At 36.3% G+C, this 25,539-nt stretch overlaps 2 protein-coding genes across 5 annotated transcripts in view; one reads left to right on the top strand and one right to left on the bottom strand.

Annotated features, from left to right (window-relative positions):
- The window catches only part of SESN1 (sestrin 1), a 90,204-nt gene extending 79,749 nt beyond the window's left edge, over positions 1–10,455 (bottom strand). The window contains exon 1 of one of the 2 annotated variants that reach the window (XM_074368530.1): positions 9,209–10,455. In XM_074368530.1, the coding sequence (XP_074224631.1) occupies positions 9,209–9,487 (279 nt within the window). In that variant the 5' untranslated portion in view covers positions 9,488–10,455. The remainder of the gene's footprint in view (positions 1–9,208) is intronic. The other variant, XM_074368532.1, reaches the window with a different exon arrangement.
- A 509-nt stretch (positions 10,456–10,964) lies between these two features.
- Positions 10,965–25,539, top strand: part of CEP57L1 (centrosomal protein 57 like 1) — a 55,841-nt gene continuing 41,266 nt past the window's right edge. The window contains exon 1 of one of the 3 annotated variants that reach the window (XM_074368536.1): positions 10,965–11,074. The gene's annotated coding sequence lies outside the window, so the exon portion shown is untranslated. The remainder of the gene's footprint in view (positions 11,075–25,539) is intronic. The other 2 variants (XR_012508675.1, XM_010965396.3) reach the window with 2 other exon arrangements.

The raw sequence follows: 25,539 nt of genomic DNA, 5'->3' as shown, positions 1-25,539 counted from the left end.
TGAGTGCTTACACATATTACCTCATTTAATCCTTGTAACTCTGTGAGGGAACTGAGGCTTATGGAGGTTATATAACTTGCCCAAGGTCACAAAGATTGGCAGAGCAGGACTTAGAGCCAGGTCTAACTCCAAAGCCCACGGTCTTGACCATTCTCCTCTAATGCTGTCCACATATTAAAGCACAGACCTTGGCAATGGACCTCTCCATGTACACTTGACTATGTGGATGACACCTACAGCTGCCTGCCTACAACCCCTCCCTGCTGGCACCATATTGACATTCTAGAATGGTGCTGGACTCCAAGGAGAGGATGGATGCTACAGATCTGCCATCACCCCTGGGGCAAACTTCTGGGTAAGTCCACCACTTACCCTGAGGCAGTGGTTGGTTAGAAGAACACTTTGATAAAGTTGGACATCAGTATTAATCAGCTAACATATTAAAATTTAGTATACAAAAGGCAATCAGCGATGCTAGTACACATGGATACAAAAATTACATAAAAATCTTAAAGTAATGCCAGTTTGGAGTTTGACTCGCTAGCTGCGAGACCTAGATTGAGTTCATCTTCTTCATCATTGTTATCATCACCAATACTCATCATCATCATTACCAGTATTTACTGAGCACTTACTACGTACCAGGCCTACTTCAACATACCTTACTGTTCACTTAATTCTCAAAACTACTCTGTGAGAATGGTATTATTATTATCACCTCCATTTTACAGATAAGTAAACAGTCTCAAAAAGCTAATTCATAATTAAATTTGTACAGTATATCAAGGTTTTTTTTACAAAATGCTTTACCAATGTGCTCTCCTTTAATTTTTTGTAATCCCATCACAAGGTAGATAATAAAACTATGTCAATTCACAGATGAGAAAACTGAGAGTACAGAGGTTAATTTATTCATGAGCATATGGCTGGTAAAGAAATTCCAAGATCTTTAAACCATTCTGCACTAAGATCTCTAGTCAATGTGAGACTCTTTATATATAAAATAGATGACTAGAGAAGAAAAAAATAATCAAGAGAAAGAAAGCAAGAGCTTCTTTTGTTTTTAAAGTAGAATCATTATTAAAATTAAGAGAAACTTACAGCCTTTCCTTTGACATGCCAAAAGATTGCTAAGCACAGTGTTTGGCATATTGTAGGTACACAATAAATATGTCATGAATGAAATGAGAAGAAATAATTCACTAGGTTCAATTGTAAAATCTGTACTGCCTCAATAATTTCAATTATTTCTTATACTCAGAACCTCTGTCACCAACAAAACTGAATAAATATGTGTTATATTTTATAATTTAAATCTGCCAGTGTATACATTACTTTATTGGGTGAGGTGTAATCACTATCAGCAACTTTGAGAGATCTTATTTTATGAGAAAACTTGTCTCCCTCTCATTTATATCACTTTTTATTTTTGAAATGCTTCTCTAAATATGTCCTTTAGTACCACTGAACATATCACTCTACCACTATTTTGCAAGCCTTGGTCTCTATCACATGATTGGAAGAATTTCTTGCTGTGTTTAGGCTATGAATAGCATTTGAAAAATTACTCAGTTATAATTATAGACAGCTAACACCTGCCAACTTGCTAGAAAATGAAATCATGTAAAATTTAAAGACTATTGTGCAATGCTTGTCAAGCACTGAAGTGTCAAAACAGTAAATGATCACTTTTAGTGGGGTAAACTAAGATTCTAATTAGGCTTTACTGAATATTACACGTAGAATTGACAAAGTATCCAATTTAAATTTTTAAAAAGGCATATATATTTATTATCTTGTCAATTAAAACAATTTTTAAGTTAAAACCTAGTTCTAGGGCATCTAAATAGTAAACACTTAATGACTGTGTATATATGAAAGTAGATTTGGGTAATCACTTTCATAAAAACTCACATCATAAATTTTATTTTCCTTTACTATAGTTTAAAAGCTTAGGGCACAGGGAAATATACACAAGATCTTATGGTAGCTCACAGAGAAAAAAATGTGACAATGAATATACATATGTTCATGTATAACCGAAAAACTGCTCTACACTGGAATTTGACACAACATTGTAAAATGATTATAAGTCAATAAAAAATGTTAAAAAAAAAAAAGCTTAGGAAGTTGTTTGAAGGTAATTTTATAATGTAAGTAATAATCTATAAATCTATGAAGTTTTTTACTTTTTAAATTAAAAATAGGAAGATTTACATAAAGCATAAAACTAAAAGTATCTCATTTTTCTAAAGTAATTCTGTATTTCATCGCAATCTAATTAGATATTTCTGTAAGTAATTATATAAAAGAAATTAAAACATGAGAAGACAGATAATTCTTGTGTTTCCAAATTTTACAAGTTTTTTTCATATAAACTGAAATATGTCACAAACTGTGACAATCTACTAGGATACGCAGACTCAACAATAAAAATGCCAACTGGGAAAATCCAATAAATGGTCCTAATAGTCATCCTACAGACACTCCCTAAGTATTTCCAGTGAAACAGCATTCTTTTAAAACATGCATCTTTTAAAAGACCTTTTTTCTATACACAAATGTCATGGTAAATGTATCTTTATTAACATTACTTTAAATTGGTATGTTAACTAATTGCGAAAAAAAAAAAAAAAAAAAGCAAAGCATCAAATAATGTTCTTGTAGTGTGACTTAAATTTCCAGTCTGCCCATTGCCCCCAGCAATACCATCATCAGATATTCTGGAGAACCCTCAGGTACCCCTTAGTATACTGTACCAGCAGTATTAAATTAAATTAAATTAAATTAATTAAAGTACTAGGTAACATCATCAAGGTCAATTAAGGTATTTCTCTCTTAAAGTAATAAATATGATCTAGAAAAGCTAGGTCAAAGTAAATCCTATTTTCCACTGAATTCAATTTAACAAGTAAATATTTTACCACAGTGTGAAACAAATACACTGATTTGAGAAATTATGACAAAGAAGAGATTAAAATTGTTGGCAAGGCTTGCTTGGTGCTGATGTACGTCTAGTGTAACTTTCATCCTTCTGTGCATTTTTAGCACTGACTCCCCCTCCACCAGCATATTCCCTGTCCTTCCACAAATTCTAAAATTTTACCCATCTATGGTTCCTCCAGTACATGCTAATTTGCTACCTCATAAACACTGCTTGTTTTTAAATATGAAATTCTTTATGATTAAGACATAACACCAATTAGGGCCTTGTTGTTTCAAAGCCTTAAGGGATTAATAATACTTTTTAGACTTAAGATTCCATGGTTACTTTCTGTCACATCAAAGTTTCAACAAATCCTTAAGTTGGCTGTTTTAGTTGTTATCATCTATTCAAATGCTTGAAAGCTATCCTGCAAATTTCTAATGGCTTACCAAGAGGAAAATGAATATAACTCTAAAACAAGAATAGCACATCTATTTCCTAATTCTTTTACTCCATGAATGATCTGGACAGTACTTCAAGGGCACAAAGTGTTAAAGATAATAAAATAATTCTAATTAAGCTTAACTATTGTTTCAGGGAGTCCTCCACGGTATTATAAACAACCCATGACCTTAAATTGAAATCTAATAGGCAAGTGTTTAACATCCCATTTTCCTACAAAGCACTACATCCCATTTATAAACAAACAAAAAAATTATGTTAGAAAAATATTTTAAAAATCAATCACTCTGGTTTTTCCCCCCTCATGCTAGAGACCATTTGGGGTACTGTAAGAGTAATAAAATATCTGAAATCAGAAAACAAAACAAAAAAATAATATCCTTGTTAGTTTCAATCTTTCTTAAAAGTCAGAACAAAGGAAGAGAACAGGATGTATTTTTGTATTATAAAGAGGACACTGGGGGTAGATGATGCAGATATGATTCATCCTGTAAGCCAGTGGGTAAAAAGAAAATAGGCTCTTTACTTTGTTTTCAAATTACATAGAAAAAAAAAGTTAAAGATTTGCCTTCAGTTTCTTTACATTCTTCATCCAAAGAAGCCCAGACAACCTGAGGGTCAATAGTATTCTCCTTTGAGCTCAAAAGCAAAGAAAGAAAGAGGTCAAAGACAGAAATGCAAGGAAGCACTGAGGAGAGAAGCAAGCTAGGAGGCTTTCAGAGGGAAAGGAATTGAGTTCTCAGTGAATCAATAAAACAAGGAAGACAAAAAAAAAAAATAAAATAAAAAAAGTGGATATGGAAGAGAGAAACTGTGTAAATAGTGAAAAGAGGACTTACATATTTGCTGTGATATCTAAGAGTCAGCAGCGAATGTTTGAGATGGACTAACTTAAGCTTTTGGCTTTGACTAGACATGGCAGTAAAAAAGAAATCAAAACAAAACAATCATCTTAAAAGGTCAACTCTACTTCCAAAATGTTCTTAATCCGTTATGTTTTATAGCATCATTATAAATTATGTTTCCAATCTAGCAGAATCTAAATTATAACTAGACCAAAGCAATATATTATCTAGTTACATATGAGTTTTACTGGCAGCCTCTGACTAAACCTATCTTCTGTCTCTCTTCTTTCTCACCAACAGAAATCTTTATTCACGTGATGAGGGTTCTTCTGGCTCTTAGGGGTTGAATGTGGATTAGTCCAAACCAAATAGAGAAATGTCCAATTTCCTTGCCAATGACTGGCTTAGTAAAGGGCATGTGACACTCATCAATAAAAACTGAGAAGTCTGCTGGAAGGTTTCTGGGAAAAGCTTTCCTTCCCTGATACACACATGGGAAGAAACTCTTTTCCTCTTAGCTGCAGAGGGTCATGATTACACATGGTACCTAGAACTGCTGTAGTAACCTTGTAACCATGAGCTGAGTCAGCACTTGCTAGGTTGAGCAAAGGAGAACAAAAAGATAGAAGATTAAAAGGTAGCGTAATTCAGCTAATGATTCAATCATTCAAGCTTGAAACTGTCCACCCTCCAGATTTATTTTGTGAAATAATAAATCTCTTATTGTTAAAACTACAAACTGTATACTACCCAGTGGATACCAACTGGATACTCCAATTGCAACTCTAACAAACTGTAAATGTGCACCATATCCAACAGCTGAAGTTTCTTTTCTCCCTTGGAGGGTAACAATCACTTCACTAAATGAAAGCCTCCTCCACCCCACTTAACAAAGATAAATACTTTGTTATTTGGTCTAAATTTTCTATCTTAAGCCAAGTTACTTTCAGTCAGTGTTAATTGTTGGCAGCCATATAAGAAAATTTAAGTTTTCCTTTTTCATGGTATGGAAATGAAGAGGATCAAATGACTACTCTTGGAAAAGTATTTGGCTATTTTGGATACTCCTCACAATCTTTTGATAAATATATACACACTCACATTTTCCCCCTTAATTACATGCATCACAAATACCATAGCTCACCAGTGGACTATATTAGTATATTGGGTCAGTGTTAACACTTCTGTTCCTTTGCTTAGGGAATCATAAGGTATTATGGGTTTAAAAAACAAACAGTACAACTAAAGCCTCCTATGAGAACAGAAGACCTTCCTCAAAAGCAGGGAACAAATCTAATTTATCTTCCAATCCTGCGTAAAGTGCCTGGCACAGAATAGTTCTCAAAAAATGTGTTGAACAAATTTAAGTATGACTTGAAATCAATAAATTGAGAACAGAGAATGCTATCTCCCAGTGTGCCAATTTTGTACAGGTTTAGCCATTTTGAGTTGAATACATCTTACTACCACCCTACCATCTCTCCCTTCCTAACATAGTCCTCTGAGCTGACCTATAGCAATTAAGGACCTTCAGGGACAGCTGCAGGAATTGCAAATGCAGTTCAGCTTTTGCAGCTTACTAATGAATAACAGAATGCATTAAAAAGCACTGTATTTGAATTATTTGCTTTCCGGTGTGAAGCTGGAATGTTAAGTGGAAGCCAGATGATGTTGGACATTATATAGCATCCTAAAGAAGTTTGGATTCTATCCTAAATATTTTAGGGAGAAGAGAAATATGGTCAGATTTTCATTTTAGATTAATAGCTCTGCAATTATGTGGAGGATGGATATAAAGGTAGAGGATGAGTTAAGTCTAGAAAAATAAAAGGTAACAATGTCAGAACTAGAATAGTGGTGGCAGGGGCAGAAATCCCTTCAAGCACTATTACTAATCAGATTGTATCATAGGAAACTTAATCTCAACATGTCTAAAACAGAAACTCATCATTCCCCTAAACTGACCCTCTACCACTGTTTTGTCTCCTGAAATGACTGAACTATTTACCAAGTAGTTCAAGCCAGAAACTTTAGAGCCATCTTTCATTTTATTTTCCTCATCTCCTATACCCAATTAAATAATATATCCTATGCTTCTAACTCCTAGCTATCTCACAGACCTCTTCACCTTTTCCTACTACGTCCTGCTCCACCTTTGTTGCCTTGGACTAGTGGAACAACCTCCTAACTGATGCTGCACATCCACGTTTCACCTCTGAAATCCATTCTCTGAACTGCTTCCAAAGTGAGCTTCTAACATGCCATGTATCATCATGTCACCATCTTGCCCAACACACCCCCTCAGTGGCTTCCCATTGTTCCCAAGATAAAGCCCACAACTCTTAACATGGCCCACAAGATCCTCTGTTCTCTGGCTCCTGCCTAAAAACAGTAAGAATTCCTGACTTTATGGGAGTTTTTAATGTGCTAGGCAGTGTGTTATGCTTTGTAAGCATGATTTCATGTTATTCTCATTGTGAGGCAGAACTATTAACATCGTCCTTATCTTGCAGATGAGGAAACTGAGTCAAGGAGAGATTACATAACTTATCTGAGGTTGTAGAGTTAATGAAGTACTGGAGTCAGATCAGACTCCAGAGTGTGCACTTAAGCTTTCACATTCTCCTTAAAATGTATGCTCCAACCACACTGCCTTACTTTCCACTCCTAGAATTCATCTGCCGTGAGGCCTTCACACATACTACTCCCTATGTCTGGAACATTCCTCTCACAAATCTCACTTTTGCCCGGATAATATTTATTCACCTCTGCTTAAACGTTATCCCTTCAGGGAAGTCTTCCTTTACTATCTAAAATTACACTGTTTATTTGTTTACTATTTTATGGCCTATCTCCCTTCAGGAGAATGTCAAAATTGTTCACCACTAATTCTCAGGTCTTAGAATGGCATTCAGCAGGGGTTCAATTAACATTTGCTGAATAAAGACATGAATGAATGATGTAGGGATGGAAACTCCCTAATCCAGTAACTTCATCTATTCAGACCAAGAAACAAAAAGAAGCCAAATATAAATTTGTTCATCTACTAGATATTTATTTAGTAGCTTCCAGGTCTCAGCCAACACTCTTGAGAAGTTCAGCCCACTTAGGGGAGACAGACACATAAACATGTGTTTTAGCCCAATGTAAGTAAAGTGCATGTAAGAATTGTGGCCAGAATAATGTGCAATAGATGTCGAGATGAAAAAGAGGGTATAAATCAATGGGAAAACTACACAGTAGAGGAGATTCTTGAATTCTTTTGCAGGATAATGTGTCTTGAAATATGTATCACATAGTCCAAGTATTTCACTGGTAAAACAGGAGAGGAGCATTTTATATCTCATTTAATTCTCACAACAGCTCTGTATTATCATTCCCATTTTATAGATGTGGAAATCTAAGCTAAGAGAGGTCAAGTAACTTAACTCGTTGAAGATTATGCAGCATATTAATAAAGGAGGAGAATTTATGCCCAGTTCTGTCTTACACTAGTACCCATTTACTTACCATTAAATCAGTCCTTTGACCCTGTATTCCCCAGGGCCTAATTACTTCTGTTTTCAGTCTAACTCTTAACAAAATTGGTTATCTGATTTCCCTTTCTAATATTTAAAAAGGCAGCAAAATAAAAGATTCAGGAGAAGAATGAAGTATTCTGACAGCAAGGGAAGGAACAGAAAAACTATAAAAACTGAACACACAAATTTGAACAAAATGGATCATATACTCCTATACATTCCATTCTCAGCAGCACAACAGTATGTACTTGATATGCTATTATGAAAAAAAAAAAAAAGGATGTAGTCACCACACTAAGAGATAGAGAAATAATTTCTGATGCTTAAAAGGGCAAACTTCAAGTACTAGAATATTAATTCCTCTCTAGTATCTCTGGATAAATAGAAATTGTGACAATTGTTTCCGCAGTGTTTGTGAGAAGAAATATCCCAAGATCTTAAAGAGTCATCATTTTATGCACATGATTATTTTTGTGTTTCAAACTGGATTCAAACCAGAATAGAAACACTGTTCATTTTAGCTTACATATATACCCAAATAAATTATAAAGTTTAAAACTTTTCATATTATGAATTCGAACAACACTTGTGAATTATGTAATTTAGACTGATAAGCATAAAGAGCATTACTGACCATTCTTAATATCTAAAAACTTTTCACTTAAAAAATCTTCTAATAAATCTCTAATAAAACAAGATAAATTGAATATGTGCAAAACAGGAGGAAAACTACATCATTTTTAATCTTTTTCACTCACAACTTAAATAGGCATGTTATGTTAAAAAGGAAAGAATCAACACAGAGAAAGCTAGTTGAGTAATTTATCATAACAGTTTTTTTACAATTCACTCAACCTGGATCCAACTTTTCAATCTGCAGATGTCAGCTCCTTTACACCATGGGCTTTTATTATTTTATATAATTCTTTCTTTGAGAAAAGAAAGATTACATTTAGGGAACAGATCCTTTTTTTGTTTGTTTGTTTTGTTTTGCTCTTAAGAACAAGAGAAAATTGTTTCATCAGTTATCTTGAATAAGCTGACTAGGAAAGATTTAATATTCTTTATCATTTTAGAGGCTTTTAAATGTGAAACTTTCCACATGTTTGTAACAATGTGAAAAGCATACTGGCTACACTTCCAACAACATGGACATAAGGAAAAGCAAGTATTGCAATTAACTGTAACTTTCACATATTTTTCCCCCCAGGAGGAATGCAGTTTTTGTCAAAACCCTCTAGAAGAAAATACTTGTTTACTTGTATTTGAAAATTACTTTTACTTTAGTTCATCCTGTCCAATTTTAACCCCAAATTCAATGTTTTACAGAACACTCTAAATTTAAGATGCTGAATGATTCAAATAACCTATTTGAAGTATATGCAAAGTGAAAAGCTGCAAGTAAAACTTCACTATATGAGATAGACAGTTGTACTTATAATGCTCTTCCTTACCTGGACGCTCTTCAGAATAAACTCACTTTTCTCTCTTACATCTTCAAAGGGACACCTCTTAGAAAGCATAAGCAGATGAGCAAGAAGTTTGTTCAAAACATCCAAAGAAATAGCATTTGAAAGCCCGTCTGATGGACGATAAGGTGTCTCTTTCACCAAACGAAGACACTCGGTTTTTCTCAAAATGATTTGCCTGATGTTTTCCAGTGCTGTCTCTCTAGTAGTTGAATCTCTACTGCACAGTCCATCCCATCTCACTTCATTCTCTCCTTCAGCCATGACAATTGGAGTTTTCTTTTAAGTCTTCAGTTACCTTTCAGCATGTCACCAAAAGCACTTCGTATTTTTAAAATGAGAAATGTAAGAAAAAAATCAGAGAAATCGAATTGTCATGAAAACACACGTCTGAGTGACATTTGGAACCAGAAGTGTCTTCAATCTATAGGATAGAGCTCGCCCTCTCCTTCTACCCGGAGGGGCAGTCTTCAAGTCAGAGACTGAAAACAAAAAGTTGGAAAGTTGAAAACCTTACAGCGCTGGCTTTGCAGGACAGGCAGTGTCGGGGAAGCGTTCTCCGTCTCGCGGGGTCAGAGGATATCCTTACGTTGTGGAACTGTCAAATCCGTGTTCTGCTCAAAAAGGTTGGTAACAGTTGAACGCTCTCCAGCCATTCGGTGTTTTTTGTCTGTGCAGCCACGGTGTTCTCGGGAGCCTTCCCACCCCGCCCCTCCTCCGGCACCAGTCCCCGCCCTCCGCAGCTCCTCCCTCCGGGCCAGGCGCTGGCAGGGAAGGCTCGCTGAACCCGGGCTCACTGGCCGCGGCGGTTGGAGACCCTAGCGCTCCAGGGGTGCGGGAGGCTTGTGCAGCTGCTGTCTCGGTGTCTCGGTGGCGGCGTTAGAGGAAAGCGTCTCCTGCCCTGCCGAATCTGAACCCCCGGGCAGACCCCGCTTCTTTTCGGAACCCTGCGTCGTCGCCCAGCGCCCGCCAAGCCAGACGGGCACAGGGTAGCCCCGCAATCCCAGAGCGCGGGGCTTGACCGCGAAGCTGGCGGAGCTGCAGGGCCTGAGGAGCAGAGCCCGCCCCTTCGCCCAGCCCCATCGGTGGGGCTCGGCCCAGAGGGCGGGAGCGGGGAGGGGAGATGGGGTCCTCACCCCCCCAGCCCCTCCCCTTTCTCCGCCCGGCACAAACCAGGAGCCGCCCCTGCCCCTGCCCCTGCCCCTGCCCCTGCCCCTGCCCCTGCCCCTGCCCCTGCCCCTGCCCCTGCCCCTGCCCCTGCCCCTGCCCCTGCCCCTGCTCCTGCTCCGTCTTCCCCGCCCAAGCATACGCGACCCGCGGAGGCAAAGCCATTGGAAAAAGCCCCGCCCTCCCACAGGCTACCTCCAGACCCCAAGTCCGCGCGCGGCCGCCAACCGCTGCCGGTGTTACGCATGCGTGACGGCAAGCAGGACGTATGCGTCTTAGGAGGTGCTTAATCGGCGCCGCGGGGGGACGTTTTCCGTCCCCTAACGTTTGGATTTCCTGGCTGTACAGGGGAAAGAACAGTAAGGGGGAGTTGAAGTACACCGAAACTATCACAGACAAGATAAGCACGCCCGAGAAAGAGGGCACAGGTACACTCCTGGAAGACCTTGAATCTAAATTTAAGATCAGCCTAAAAATAGTGACAGTCTCTTTGTTATTGCAAACCCCCGATCTAAGAGGGCAGGGCGTCCTCGCATTGACTTCTGGGAAGTGTAGTTTTGGTGCCGCTGGCGCGTTCTGTTTGCGACAGAAACTACAGCCCCCAGGAGCCACTGCGACGTTGCCTGTGGCGGCCTGCGAGCCAACGGTTAGCACAGATGGAGACTGACCGAGAGCGTCGGCTCGGTGAGCACCGTAGGCTTGGTTGCCGCCTTTCTTTTGACGGGTTTTTTTTCTCCCTCCATTTCCTCAGGGATTTTAGAGACGAAACCGTCTGGCACTGTATTCCTTTGTCCAGGGACTTTTATCATTAATGTGCGTAGGAAGCACTAGTCCGGGTGCCCAAGCCCGAGGGCGCGCTGAGGCGAGGATTTGGGGATGGTCGGTATCCCTAGGGTCGGTCAGAGGGAGCCGCATTAGCCCAGGCAAGGGGGATGCTGTGGAAACGTGCTCTGCGCTCCTGCCTCTGCTTCTGTCAAGTGGGCTCTCGCGGGATGAATTAGGGATACTTGTGCAACTGCATCTTTGTTTGCCATTATATAGAGGTACTCTATACTGCATTTGCTCAAATAAAGTCCCAAGCCAGGCTTTGGAAAAGAGTTGTCAGATCAATTTTGTACGAGATTGAAGGCAAAAGACTCCCAAATATTCCTAGATATGAATTTTTGCAGGCTTTAATGATATCACATAAAAAAAGACCTAAAGAAATCTACAAAATTTAGCATTTTTAAAGATTCAATCATTTGTTTACAAATTACTGTTTGAGTTTAAAAAGTCACTTTTCGTGAGAAGAGCCGAGGTGTGAAGGGCTGTCAGTGGACCGACAACCAAATTAGATTTTAATTCTTCACATTGCAGAATAGATACGTTTCTTAAAACTTAGCCTTGTTAGGTACTAAGTATACAATAGTGGAAAGGACACAGCACCAATCTAGTTAAACTGATGGTTAAATATACATTACTGTGCAGCACACACACATCCGGTACACACATAAAACATGCAGTACTATATGATATCATTCGGATGGCTGGAAAGAAGATCACTTAGCCCAGTCTTGGGAAGTCAGGGAAATCTTCATCTCAGGCAAAGAGGGAAGAAGGAACAGCATATGGTGAGCTCCAGAGTGAGAGAGATATGGTAATTTCAGGAAATTGCAATAAACCAAAATCATATATTTTGGGAGGCATAACTTTGTGTATTGATGTACTTTGAAGCAGCAAAGAGACAGGTGTTGTGAATTTTAGTTTCTAACAGTGACTTATCCTTGGAGAGATGTATAGTTGATGAGTTTGGTTTAGGTTGGAAAGGCTTGGACATTCTACTGTTACTTGTTTAAATCAGAATTTTAAAAAACGAGAACTCCTTATGAGTATGACTTCAGGAAACAAACAAAACCATTGCTCTTTTTTTTTTTCTTTTTTTTTTTTTTCTTTTTGGGAGGCTCATCCTCTTTAGTCTAGCCCACAAGTGGTAGGGTAGATTCTTAAGTCTGGGTCTCCCTTTTTTTCTGTGTAATGGAAACCATTGTCATGATTTTGCCACCACCTATGACTCTTAAATGTATAGCTCCATCCAGCGTCATCTTTAACCTTTCTTATATCCATTTTCTTGATATTTCTTCTTGGATATTTCAAAAGCACCTCAAACTCACCATGCCTAAAATCAAATACATGTTTATCTCCTGTGAATCTGATTCTTTTCCAGTGTTCCTATTTCACTTTAGAGCATTAACATCCACTTGTGAAAATTTGAAACCTAAGCATTTTTCTTGATTTTTTAATGTCCTCCTTACCTCTGTAGCCAAATTATTAATAAGTCCTGAATGTCTTATTTCCCAAATATCCCTCAAATCCATCTTTTTTCTTCCATCTGTGTAAGCACAGTCTTTCACAAACTGCCATAATCACTTGCCAATACCATTGCAATAGTGATTATTCACTCTGGCCTTTCTCCATTAGTTCTCCACTCAGCAGCCAGAATGATCTTTCCAAATGCAAATCCAATTAGATTTTCTCTTAAAACCATTCAGTGATGCCTTATCTTTATCTTAAAAGCAAAATTTCTTTATAAAGCCTAGTGTCTTCTGGTCCCTTTCTACCTCTCCAGCCCCATTTAGTATACCACTCTCCATTTATCTGTGCTTCAGCCATACAGATCTTTCTTCAGTCACTGGTTCTTATATTCCTTTTTGTCCATTTGTTCACTCAGCAAGTATCTGTTGTGTACCTACTATATAATGGGACACTGAGGATGTGTACCGCTGAGCACAATATACTCAAGTCCCTACTCTCATAGATCTTGCATTCTACTAAGGAGAGGTAGACAATAAATATGTGACATATGTAGTAAATGAAGGCAAATGCAGTGGAGAAAAATAAGAACCAACTGGGAAGGAAATGGGGAGTGCCAGTTTTTGAGGGGCAAGTTTCACTTAAATAAGGTGGTCAAAGAACACCTAATCAAGAAGGAGACGTTGGAGGGGATCTGAAGTAGGAGAAGGAGTAAGTCAAGCAGATGTCTGGAGAAAGAACATTTCTGTGAAGAGAACAGCCAGTGCAAAGGCCTGTGGTTCCTCACCTTTGACAAATAGCAGTGTGGCAAGAGAAGATAATAACATGGGGTCACAGAGGAAGGAGGTCATGTAGGTGATTGAAAGGTCTTTGACTTTGTTGATTGAGATAGGAAGCCATTGGAGGGTTTTGAGCAGATGGGTTGCATAATCTGACTTTTAAAATTGATTACTTCTTTTAAATTATGTTCATCATAGACCAAGGAAAAGCAAGGGTAGAAGCAGAAACACTAGAATATAAAGAAATAGTCCAGGTGAGGGATGTAGTGGACTAGGGTGATAACAATGGAGAAAGTGGGAAGAGGCTAGAGTCTGGATATATTATGAAAGTATAGCTAACAGATTTGCTGACAAATTGGATATGAGGTGTGAGAGTAAAAGAGTTAAAGATGACTCCAAGTTCTTAGCCTGAGCAACTAGAAGGAAGGAATTGCCATTTAATGTCATAGGAAATTTCCAGATTTGTGTATGAGGGTAAGTGGGTGAATCAGGAGTTTAGTTTGGCCACATTAATTCTGAGATGCTTCTAAGACAATCCAGTAGAGTTGAATAAATGAGTCCAAAGATGAGGGGGAAGATCTGGCTATAGATAAAATTTTAGTTTTCATAGTAGTGTTTTGATACTTGGTAAAGACTGAGAATAGTTGGTATCACAAAAAGAGGCACTCCATGGAGTTTGGGTCGATTTGGTGTTATCTGCAACTGTGACTTTGCAGGAGTAGCTAGTGAACAGAGAGAGAAGCCTACAGAGTGTGGTGTCCTAAAAGCCAAGTGGAAGTGGTTGAGGAGGAAGTAATGCTAAGTTATGTTAAATGCTGCTCTAGGTCAAATGAGAAGAGGTTAACTGATCACTGCATATGGTAATGTGGAGATCACTGAGGATCTTGAGAGCAATTTCAGTGCAGTAAATGGTATAAAAGTGTGTTTCATTTAAGAGAGAATGGGAGAAGAAGTAGAGACAGTGAGTGTGGATGCAGCACCTCCAGTACTATTTTCTTTGTCCAGACTGTTCTAGCCTAGTGTTTGACTCCTATTCTTGTTGATCTTAGCTGAAATACCACTTTCTCAGAGAAGTTTGCCTGATCTGATTAAATGCCCCTGTTATGTACTCTTATTGTACCATATATCTCTTCTTGCTAATAAGTTACAAATGTAGTTTTAGAATTGTCAGTGTGATCATTTTATTAAAGTGTGTCTGCTCCTAAAGCTTAAGCACACAAGAGTAGCAACTCTGCCAGCTTTTGCTCATCTCCAGCTCTGAGTACAGTGCCTGACATTTAGAATGAACTTAATAAATATTTGACGAATGAATGAATGAAAGAAAAATGTAAAGTCAGAATTTTCAAAGGTATTGCATGTTTACCTACTGTTTATAAAAGCACACGATAATTAATGGTTGGAGGAAGGTACTTTATAATGAAGGCATTTTAGAAAATTAGTCTTAAAAGAGAGCAAAATTTTATTGCTAGTGAATTTTAGTGCTCACCCTCATGAAGCTGGATTTGCTAATATTTTACCAATATCTAATCCTGTTATAAGATAGTTGAGTATATTTATATATAGAGTATAAAGCATATGTAGAGGATTTCCTGCTTTAAATGAACAGTGCTTTAGTTAAGGAAAAAGCTGACTGGCTGGTCTCCAACAAGAGACCTTCGCTATGAAATTCACTGATGAATTAGTAACTGTAAAAAGAAACCAGGGCTCCTAAGTCTTGGGCACTTACAAACACAGTCTTGCTAAGTGCACCAGAATGTATGAGGTTTGGAGATACACACAATGTGACTGATGAATTTTTAGGATGCCAGTTTATTGATATACTTAGAGATATTTGCCAAGTAGATAGCATAGGTTCTCTGACTAAGGAGTTTTCTCTGTAGGAAAATTATATGAGAAATCATCAGGTTGCTGAGGAGCTTGGAATCAGAAAAAAGGAAATTAGATATATGTTGTGGTCACTTAATAGCTTTAAGCTATGAGAACCTCTGCACAGTAGAGCTTTATTTGCCTCCAATTTTTGCCCCTCTGAGTTCCTTTTTTCATTCCTGACAACTTTTTTTTTCTTGATGGAAACATTCTTTAAATATTTTAAAACTTTTATGTAATAACCTAGTCTCTGGTCTTAGAATCATTCAGTATGAATTTGCTGGTCCATTAGACTGATTTATATTTTAGCCTTCAGAGGCTAATCTTATTTCTAAGTTTTCCCACCACATAGTTTTTGGGGGTAATTGATCTTGACCTCAGCAATGAGGTCTGAGTTGGAGATGTATATTTGGAAACTATCAGCCTATTGGAATATTTTGTTTTATTTTGCTTTTAACCTGCCGTGTCTATGTGCTTACTATGTTTCAGGCAGTCTGTTAAATGCTTTGCATATATATTATTTTACCCTTACATAGCTAAAAAAAAAAAAATGGTAGAGTTGATCCAATGCTTACTCTTAACTGTTACATTAGCATTATACTATAACCATGGGAGCAAATAAAATTGGCTATGGAGAGAATGCAGAATAAGAAAAGGGCCAGCGTAGTCTGAAACTAACTAGAGAAGGAAGAGTATAATCAGGAGATGGGCAACCAAGGATTTGAAAATTTCAAGAAGGAATTACTGGTCAATATGCAGAGTGCTACAACATGTCTAGAAAGCTAAAGTTACTGGATGGTTTGACAGTGGTCTGTGTTACCCTACAATGTATGCATCTGGCATAAATTCCCATATTAATATTGAATTACTGTGCTGAATTGAGATAAAGATTGATTGGCTTGGGGTGACCTGTAGGATAAAACAATCTGCCCCCTGAAGATAGGAGAGTTATTTCTAAAGGGCTGGCATTTCCCTTGTTCACCTCTTCCAAAAACATAGGGTCCAAATCAAGAAACCAACTTGGATAAAAGGATTTAAGTAAGTGGGAGTGGGTAACTCTGGATCCTTCTGGGCTTTTCTTTCCTAGGTTTATTCTTTAAGGAGGGGATATGATAAGCATGGATTCTTGGGTTGTATATGCTAAAATAGCACTTACCTGTTGAAGGTACATAAGGAGCTATCATAGAATAGAGCCTAAAAGTGCCAGAGAGAAAATCCTAACTTTTAAGATTTGCTGCCTGGTTTCTTTTTGGTGTCTGTCCTTTCTTCTCTTTTATTATCTTATAGCCTTGGTAAAGTCTTATTTAAATATTATAACTTTATCTTTTCTGTATCAAGGCATATAAGGGAAAGAGTCATAGTTATAGATCTAACTAGGTAGGAGCATTGTAGGGGGAGCAGCACCCTTCTGCCAGTGAGGCCAGTGAGGAGGAACAGCAATAATGAGATCTCCAAGGAGAAAGTGAATATTGAGAACAAAAATTGGAACTCATGGGCTTAACTCATAAATTACTCTTGTGCATGCAGAGATTCTTCTTCCATTGTCAGCCTCACAAGATCTGAGTTTTCTTTATTAAAGAAGGCAGTGCCATTTTCCTATCAGAATTTCATCAGTAACCTTTTTTTGTTGCACTTGCAAGGGAATGGAGAGATGAAGTCCTGATATTTGCATTCATTTGTTTAGTACTTATTGGAAACCCAATATGGACAAGCTCTGTGATTGGCACTAAATATATAGCAGCGTACTTAAAAAGCTGCCCTTAAGCATACAATCTGCATGGAATATAGACTATTCTTTGAAGAAGCTTGGCTGGACAGTGAGGAATAGAGAGAGGGTGGTAGCTGCGGGTCTGAGTGAGAGATAATGAGAGACGGGTGATGCTTAGGAAACAGAATCAACAGGATTTAGTGACTACTTGGCTATGGGAGAGAAAGAAAATGCCTGGGGTGACTACTACCCAGATGGTAAAGAGTAACTCCTATTAATCAGAGTAGGGAGTATACTAGGAAGATCAGGTTTGGGATGGAAAGATACTGAGTTGAGGTTTGGACATGTTAATCATATTGTTTGAGGGATTTAATGAGTCATTCAGGTGAACAATACCCAGTACTGCTTCTGAAAAGCTTCTGTATGTCAAACCCTAACTCTTGATGTGAGATGTAGCTATAGACTCAGATAGTAAGAGAGCATGGACCTCAGAGTCACAGTCTTTTGGGTTTGAATCCCAACTTCACTTCTTCCTGGCAGTATGAATTTGGCCAGTTGTTTAACCTTTGAATGTGGGAGATGAAATAGCCTTAGTTTTCTTACCTGTAAGAGGAGGATAGTCCCTACCTTCTCAGGACTGTTGTGAAGATTTAATATGATAGTGTATATAAAGTTTTTAGATTAGCACCTGGCACTCAAGGAACAGTATCTTTTAAAATGATCATCTTTCCTGCAGTTTGATTGACATTAATGAAATATTTGTAAAGTGATTTATAGTTGAACTGAAAAGTGTTAATTTTTTATAATCCTACAATTGTTAGTATTCTCTAAGATTTTATAATGAGATCCTTGAATTATAATTCTTCTTTCTCAAATTTACAACATAGCTTTAATAATATTTTGCATTTTAGGCTTCTTAATTGGGGAAAGTTACCATAAGTGAAAATATGGCAATTATAATTTTATTTTCATTAAACAGCAAAATGAAATATTACTGTATTTCTGAGCCAGGACTCCATGTCCAGCTTTGTTTTAGAAATTATTAAAAAACATTGTATTTCATCTGTAACATATCAGTATGATAAAAGTTTAAAGAATGTATAGTTCAAGAAAATATAATTACCAATCACACAAAATTTTATTTAATGTGATATAGTTTTACCCTGTTTAACTCAGAGTTCTTGTTTTTATAATATCTGCCTTATTTTTGCAGCAACAAATAAAGCAAATAAATATTTTGGAATTTAGAAGAACTCTTTAGGTTGGTAAATTGTCATAGTACATTTTAGAAGACTGTTTGGGAAACAGGATTGTTGACTGGCTGAGAACAGATTGAGAGGTTTTGCTAACTTGAGAAGAAGAGGCTTAACATTTCCATGAGACCCCTGGCTGTGGAGTCAGACCTTCAAATCCATGCTTTTGCCGTTTACCTTATGCAGATTGCTAACCTTTCTAAAATCCCATTTTATTCATCTATAAAATACAGTACATATTATTTTTCATTGTTGTATTTCTGATCTTTGTATATACCAAATTTAGGATCTTGGCATATGCTGTTTTTTTACTTGCCGTGGTATTACATAATATTTTCACATGGCTGCCTTCCTTACTGTTTTGGACTCATCTTAAAATTCCTGTCTTCAGAGAGATCTTCCCTGACCATTATAGCTAAAGCAGACCACCTATTACCCTTAATCTTCTTCACAGCAATTCAGTTATCAACTTGAATTATGTTTGATTATTTCATGCTTATTGGGTGTTCTTCTGCATGAGAATATGAGCTCCTTGAGAGCAAGGACTCTGTCTTGTTTACCGCTGTGCTCCCAGTGCCTCAAACAGTGACTCACACATGGTAGATGCTCCCAAAGTACTTGACCTACTGGCTGACCACCTACTTCATAGGCTTGTAAAGAAGACTCCATAAAATATTATACGTAACGCTCTTAAATGCTTAGTACCATTTCCTCTGTATAGTTGTTTGTTTTCCTGTGTCCTATCTAATTCTATAAAGTTTTGAGACATCTGCTTACACACACACACACACACACAATTTAATGGTTTAGAATTAACATATTAATAGTTAATATACACAGTATATTTATTCTGTGCCTGTTTCTTATGCCAGGTGATTTACATGGATTTTTTTAAGCTTCACAGTAACCCTATGAAGTAGATATTATTATCCCCATTTTTTATAGATAAGGAAGCTGAGGCCCAGAGAGTTTAAAAAACTTTCCTTAAAACACATAGCTAGTAAATGGCAGAGCCAGGACTAGAAACCATGCCTGTCTGCCTCCTGTTAAAGATCTGTTAGTGTAGTAGCTTTTTTCTCATTGCAGATTTTTTGGGGAGTGGGGGAGGGATCGGGAGAATCCCAAGTATAGAACTCAAATACTAAGTTAGAGCTCAAATGTTCATTGTGCCTACCCTGAAGAAAGCTTTCTGCTTTCTTGAGGAACCATCTCATCAGCTCCAGTTGTTTAGCCTCTTCTTTACACCTGTGTTTAAAATGAGAAAATCGTAATTTAAACTGAATACTTTATTCTTTGTATCCTCATTGTGTTCAATGTTTCACAGTGTCAGAAAGCCTCAGAGGTCTTAACTTTAATGGTTGCCCAGCTCAAGTGTTAACAGGGCTGAATTGAGTTAACAACTCTCAAAATCTATCACAGCCCTATTTTTGAACTTTATTCATAATAACAGATTGCAGCTGTGGCCTGAGCTCTTCTTCTTCTGTGTAACTTTTGGCAAGTCTCTTGATTTTTTCTATGTCTTAGAGTCTTGAGCTGTAAAATGAGGGGAATTGGAATAGATTTTTTTCTTTTTTTCTTAACTTACATGCTTTGCATTACTGTTCACTCTTATATTGTACATTCTATGGGTTTTGATAAATACATAATGTCATGTATCTACCATTGCAGTGCATACAGAATAGTTTCACCACCCTAAAAATCCTCTGTGCCCCACCTATTCATACTTGGCTCTTTCTTCCTGAACCCTGGGTAACCACTAATCTTTTTACTGTCTCCGTAGTTTTGCCTTTTTCAGAGTATCATGTGGTTGGAATCATACAGTATGTAGCTTTTCAGCCTGGCTTCTTCCACTTAAAAATGTCCATTTAAACCCCTCTATGTTTTTTCATGACTTGATAGCTCTTTTCTTTTTATTGCTGAATAATATTCCGTTGTACAGATATACTATAGTTTATGTTTGCCTTTTGAAGGACATCTTGGTTGCTTCCAGTTTGGGGCAGTTATGAATAAAGCTGCTGTAAACATTTGTGTGCAGCTTTCAACTCATTTGGATAAATAATTAGGAGCATGATTGCTAGATTATGTGGTAATCTTATGTTTAGCTTTGTAATAATTTCCCAACTGTTTTCCATAGTGGCTGTACCATTTTGCATTTCCACCAGCAAAGAATGAGAGTTCCTGTGTCGTCACATCCTCCTCAGGATTTGGTATTGTCAGTGTTTTGGATTTTAGCCATTCTAGTAGATAAATAATGATATCTCATTTAATTGGCACTTCCCTAATGACATATAATGTTGAGCATTTTTTTCATATGCTCAGTTGCTACCTGTATATCTTCTTCGGTGAGATGTCTGTTCAAATCTTTTTTAACAATCAATTTTAAAATTGAGTGGTTCTTTTTTTTATTTTTGAGTTTTTAGAGTTCTTTAGAAATCTTGGACACATGTTCTTTATCAGATACGTATTTTGCAGTTACTTTCTCCAAGTCTGTGGCTTGTCTTTTTTATTCTCTTGACAATGTCTTATGCAAAGTAGTTTTTAATTTTAATGGAGCAAACTTGTCAGTTTTTATTTCATGGATTGTGCTTTTGTTATTGTATCTAAAAAGTTATTGCCAAACCCAAGGTCACTTAGTTTTTCTTCTGTGTTATCATCTAGAAATTTTTTATAGCTTTGTGGTTTATGTTATAGATTTATGATCCACTTTGAGTTAGGTTTTTTTGGTGTGAAAGATACAAGATCTATGCCTAGATTCATTTATATTTTTATTAATATAAAGTTCCTGCTGGATCTAAAATCATTAATTATTTTGATCAATAATATTAAAAGGTGAAAAAACTTTAAAAAGAACCCAAATAGTTTACTGAATATAGCTATGTAAGTATTGTTCTTCAAAGCTGTTCCCTGGGAGAGAGGCTTGAAGTCAGCCCAAAGATGAGACCAGGGAGAGCTTTACCTGGAACACATGGGAGTTGGGACTAACAGTTCTATTTCAGTTCTGCTCTACTGTTATCTGTTGTTAACACGTGCAGTTGGCTGAGTGCTATACGTGCCAATCATTAGCTGGGGAGACTTCCTACAATTAGGAATATTTTTCTTCAGTTGAAATATCCTTTTATTTGTCCACAATGCCATTTCTTTGCTACTTTGCTTAGTCATACCGGCTTGCAAAAATCCACCTGTGGTTTCTCCCCAATAGTTTCACCCTTTCATACTGTGAAACACTGAAGCCATCTGAACCTTAAATATATCTCTCTATATTTTGACTGACTTCAATTTAAGTTTTTAAAGGAGGCTTTCCTAATTATCTACCACTTCATAATATAAGTAGGTTTGCCTTCAAATTCTTACTTGGTTTTTTTTATTTTGGCTTGTTGGAAAATAGCTTATCAACCAAGTATTTTATTATATGTGTCCCTTGGTGTGTATGTGTGTGTGTGTCACCCAGATAAATCATAAAGGCTTTTATATTTTGAATCTTTAGATTTTATTTCTACAGTGTCCATAACAAAATTGATTTGAATTCTTTCCTTAACAAGATTGATTTGAATTACATTCTCTTCAGCCTTAAAATGCCTACTTTCTAAAATACTGTCATACATACTATTCTCAGAATATAGTCTTTTTCTTTTTGTCTGTTATTTTGCTTCTATCTTTCAGGAATAAATGAATGAACCACTTAAGTCAGATTTACTCTTTAATATTTTCTCCAGTTCTTCTGTCTTTTGTGTTGCCAAATTTACTGTAATATGCTTTGAATGTCTAAATCTCCAATATTTCTGGCATATTTTAATAGATTTTAAAAATAATAAATTGTTTAATTCATTTTGCCCTTATTGAAAGATTTGTGAGCTAACTAGCACACACACACACACACACAATTTATGACATAAATTTTGTGGACTAATCTCACTGCTGGCTTTATTCTTATTCTTCTATTGTTTTCCTTATCCACATATTTTATGTGAATATATACATATAAGAAGTAAGATACTAAAATTTTGTATCATTTAAAAATTATTAAATATTTCAAGAAAAAATAAAAATAAGAATAATATAATAAAAAACCTTTTACCTATTTCCTGGAATGAACAAGTATTAACATTTTGCTTTATTTATTAAATGTAATATTTTTTAAATTTAAGTATAGTTGATGTACAAGATTATATAAGTTATAGGTGGGCAATATGGTGATTCATAGCTTTTTTAATAGTGATTCACAATTTTTAAAGGTTATACTTCATTTTTAGCTATTATAAAATATTGGCTATATTTCTATGTTGTACATTATATCTTTATAGCTTATTTTATACCTAATAGTTTGTACCTCTTAATCCCTTACCCCTTATTGCCCCCACTCCCCACTAGTAACTACCAGTTTGTCTGTTTTTTGTTATATTTAGTTGTGTTTTTTAGATTCCACATATAAGTTATATCATACAGGATTTGTCTTTCTCTGACTTATTTCATGTAGCATAATATCCTCTAAGTTCATCCATGTTGCTGCAAATGTCAAATTTTCTTTCTTTTTTATGGTTAAGTAGTATGCCAATGTATATATATATACACCACATCTTCTTTATCTATTCATCTGTTGATGGACACTTAGGTTCAGTCCATATCTTGACAATTGAAAATAATGCTGCTGTGAATACTGGGGTGCATGTATCTTTTTGAATTAGTGTTTTTATTTTTTTCAGATATATATCCAGGAGTAGAATTGCTGGGTCATATGGTGGTTCAATTTTCAGTTTTTTGAGAAACCTCCATACTGTTTTCCACAGTGGCTGCATCAGCCAATTTGCATTCCTACCAACAGTGTACGAGAGTTCCCTTGCTCCACATCCTTGCCAACATTAGTGGTTTTTTTGATAATAGCCACTCTAACAGGTGTGAGGTGACATCTCATTGAGGTTTGATTTGCATTTCCCTGATGATTAGCAATGTTGAGCATCTTTTCACTTTTCTGTTGGCTATCTGCATTTCCTCTTTGCAAAAATGGCTATTCAGATTTTCTGCTCATTTTTTAATCGGGTTTTTTGTTGTTGTTGTTGAGTTGTATAAGGTGTTTATATATGTTGGATATTAATCCTTTACAGGTCATATCATTTAAAAATATTTTCTCCCATTTAGTAGGTTGTCTTTTTGTTTTGTCAGTGGTTTCCTTTGTTGCTCAAAAGCTTTTAACTTTAATTAGGTCCCATTTGTTTATTTTTTCTTTTATTTCCTTTACTTTAGGAGACAGATCCAAAAAAATATTGCCACAATTTATATCAAAGGGTGTTCTGCTTATGTTTTATGGTTTCTGGTCTTATATTTAGGTCTTTAATCCATTTTGAGCTTATTTTTGTATATAGTGTTAGAGGATGTTCTAATTTCATTGTTTTATAATGGAAGAAAAAATTACATGGGCATGGAAGTGCCCTTGGCACTGTAATATATTTGTGTTTTTAAAAATGTTATATAAAGGACATCTTGTGATATCTATCATTGTATAACTTGCTTTTTTCACTCAATTACATATTTTCAAAGTTTATCCATGTTGCTAAAATTATTAGATCTAGTTTTTGAATTTTAGTTGCTGTATGGTGTTTCATTGTGTGAATATGACAATTTATTCATTCCCTGTTACTATATATTCAGGTTAAAAATCTTTCTAGAACAAGGGTGTTATAGATAAATACCTGTTGAAATAATTTAAAATATGTATTCTTCAACCTTTTAAAATCTTCACCTAATGGTGTCCACGTAAGATTATCAAAGTATTCATAAGGGTATTCACTGTAAAGACAAAACTTTGTTACCCAAGATTTAGAACTCAAAAATTATGGCAAAAGCTTCAGTAGAAGTTCAACATGTTTGTAAGTTTGCCTCTCTTTTGGTAGAATTTTAGAAATGGATGAAAACTTCAAGATTACTTGAGTCAACCCTTTTATTCTATAGAGTAAGTTATAGAGAAGTTAAGCTACTAATTAGGATGAGGTCACAGACTAGTTAGAATGATTATTATTATTATTATCACCAACACACCAGCAAATCTAAATGTAATGCCCTAGCAGTAAGTAGTAGTGCTTGGGAGGAGTCTCTGATACCAGGACTTATAAAGACTGTATAATGTTCCTAACTTTTCTCATTTGTTTGAACCTAATTGCATTTGCTTGTCTTCTTCTGTTCAAAAAGGGTAGATGATGACTGTAATACCTTCTGTTGTAGTATGTTCTTCATCTAGACTTTATTAATTTAGAACATATAAGAGAGAAATTCTGTTTCTTGCTCCAAAATAATTTTGTGCCAATTGTTTGAATTCTGTTGTTCAATTTTACTGTCTCTTCTATGAATCCTTCTATTTCATGAGTTGTATTAATGAGAAAATGTATGGTATGTACCAAATAATTTGGTTATATCATGATTCTTTCAGGTACTGGTACACTGGAATTTTAGTGTACCATTTAGTCAGATATACCAGGGTTATTTACCTAATCAAGTGAACTTAAGTACATGAACACTATAATCTTTAACCCCCTTTTATAGGACAATCTCTTTCTGGGGGTAATTAGGTTTATTTATTTATCTACTTTTCTATGAAGGTACTGGGGATTAAACCCAGGACCTCATGCATGCTAAGCTTGCACTCTACCACTGAGCTTTATACCCTCCCCCTAGGACAGTTTCTTTGTCTTCCTTTACTTTCCTCCACTGGAATTATAAAATTCTGTGTATGCAATAAGAATGCTTTAGATAATTTGCTCTTTGTTATTTCTGTTATCAGTTATTATTTTGTTATCAGTTACTTAGCTCATAACATTTTGTAGCTGTCATCTGTGTAGAGCTGCTTTGAAGATTCTGTATAGGGATTACCTGAAGTCTTTCTGTGGAGTGCTAGTCTCCCAGGGGGATTCCCAAAAAGGGTTTCTGTGGCAAATAAATTTGGAAAATACATACTCTATCCCTGTATTGGAAATCCACAATGATAGCAGAATGTTAAATGTACTGACAAAACTTGCAGGTGAAGAAGTTGGTTAACACTGTTTTATCAATTTCCCCAAATTTATTTGCCTGGAAAATCTATTTAATTTAGGTAACAATTCCAATTAATATCCTATAAAACTAGTATTCCATAGAACACATTTAGGTAAATACTGTATGAATCATAAGTGGATTGTAGATCTATAATCTTTAAATATTGGAATGATAAATATATTTCTTTCTTTTTATTTCTTTAAGTCATGTTATCTTTATAATTTGTTTTCTTCC

Source organism: Camelus bactrianus, chromosome 8 (genome assembly GCF_048773025.1).
Source record: "Camelus bactrianus isolate YW-2024 breed Bactrian camel chromosome 8, ASM4877302v1, whole genome shotgun sequence".
Classification (NCBI taxonomy): Eukaryota; Metazoa; Chordata; class Mammalia; order Artiodactyla; family Camelidae; genus Camelus; species Camelus bactrianus.
This window is presented reverse-complemented; position numbering and strand designations above follow the sequence as displayed.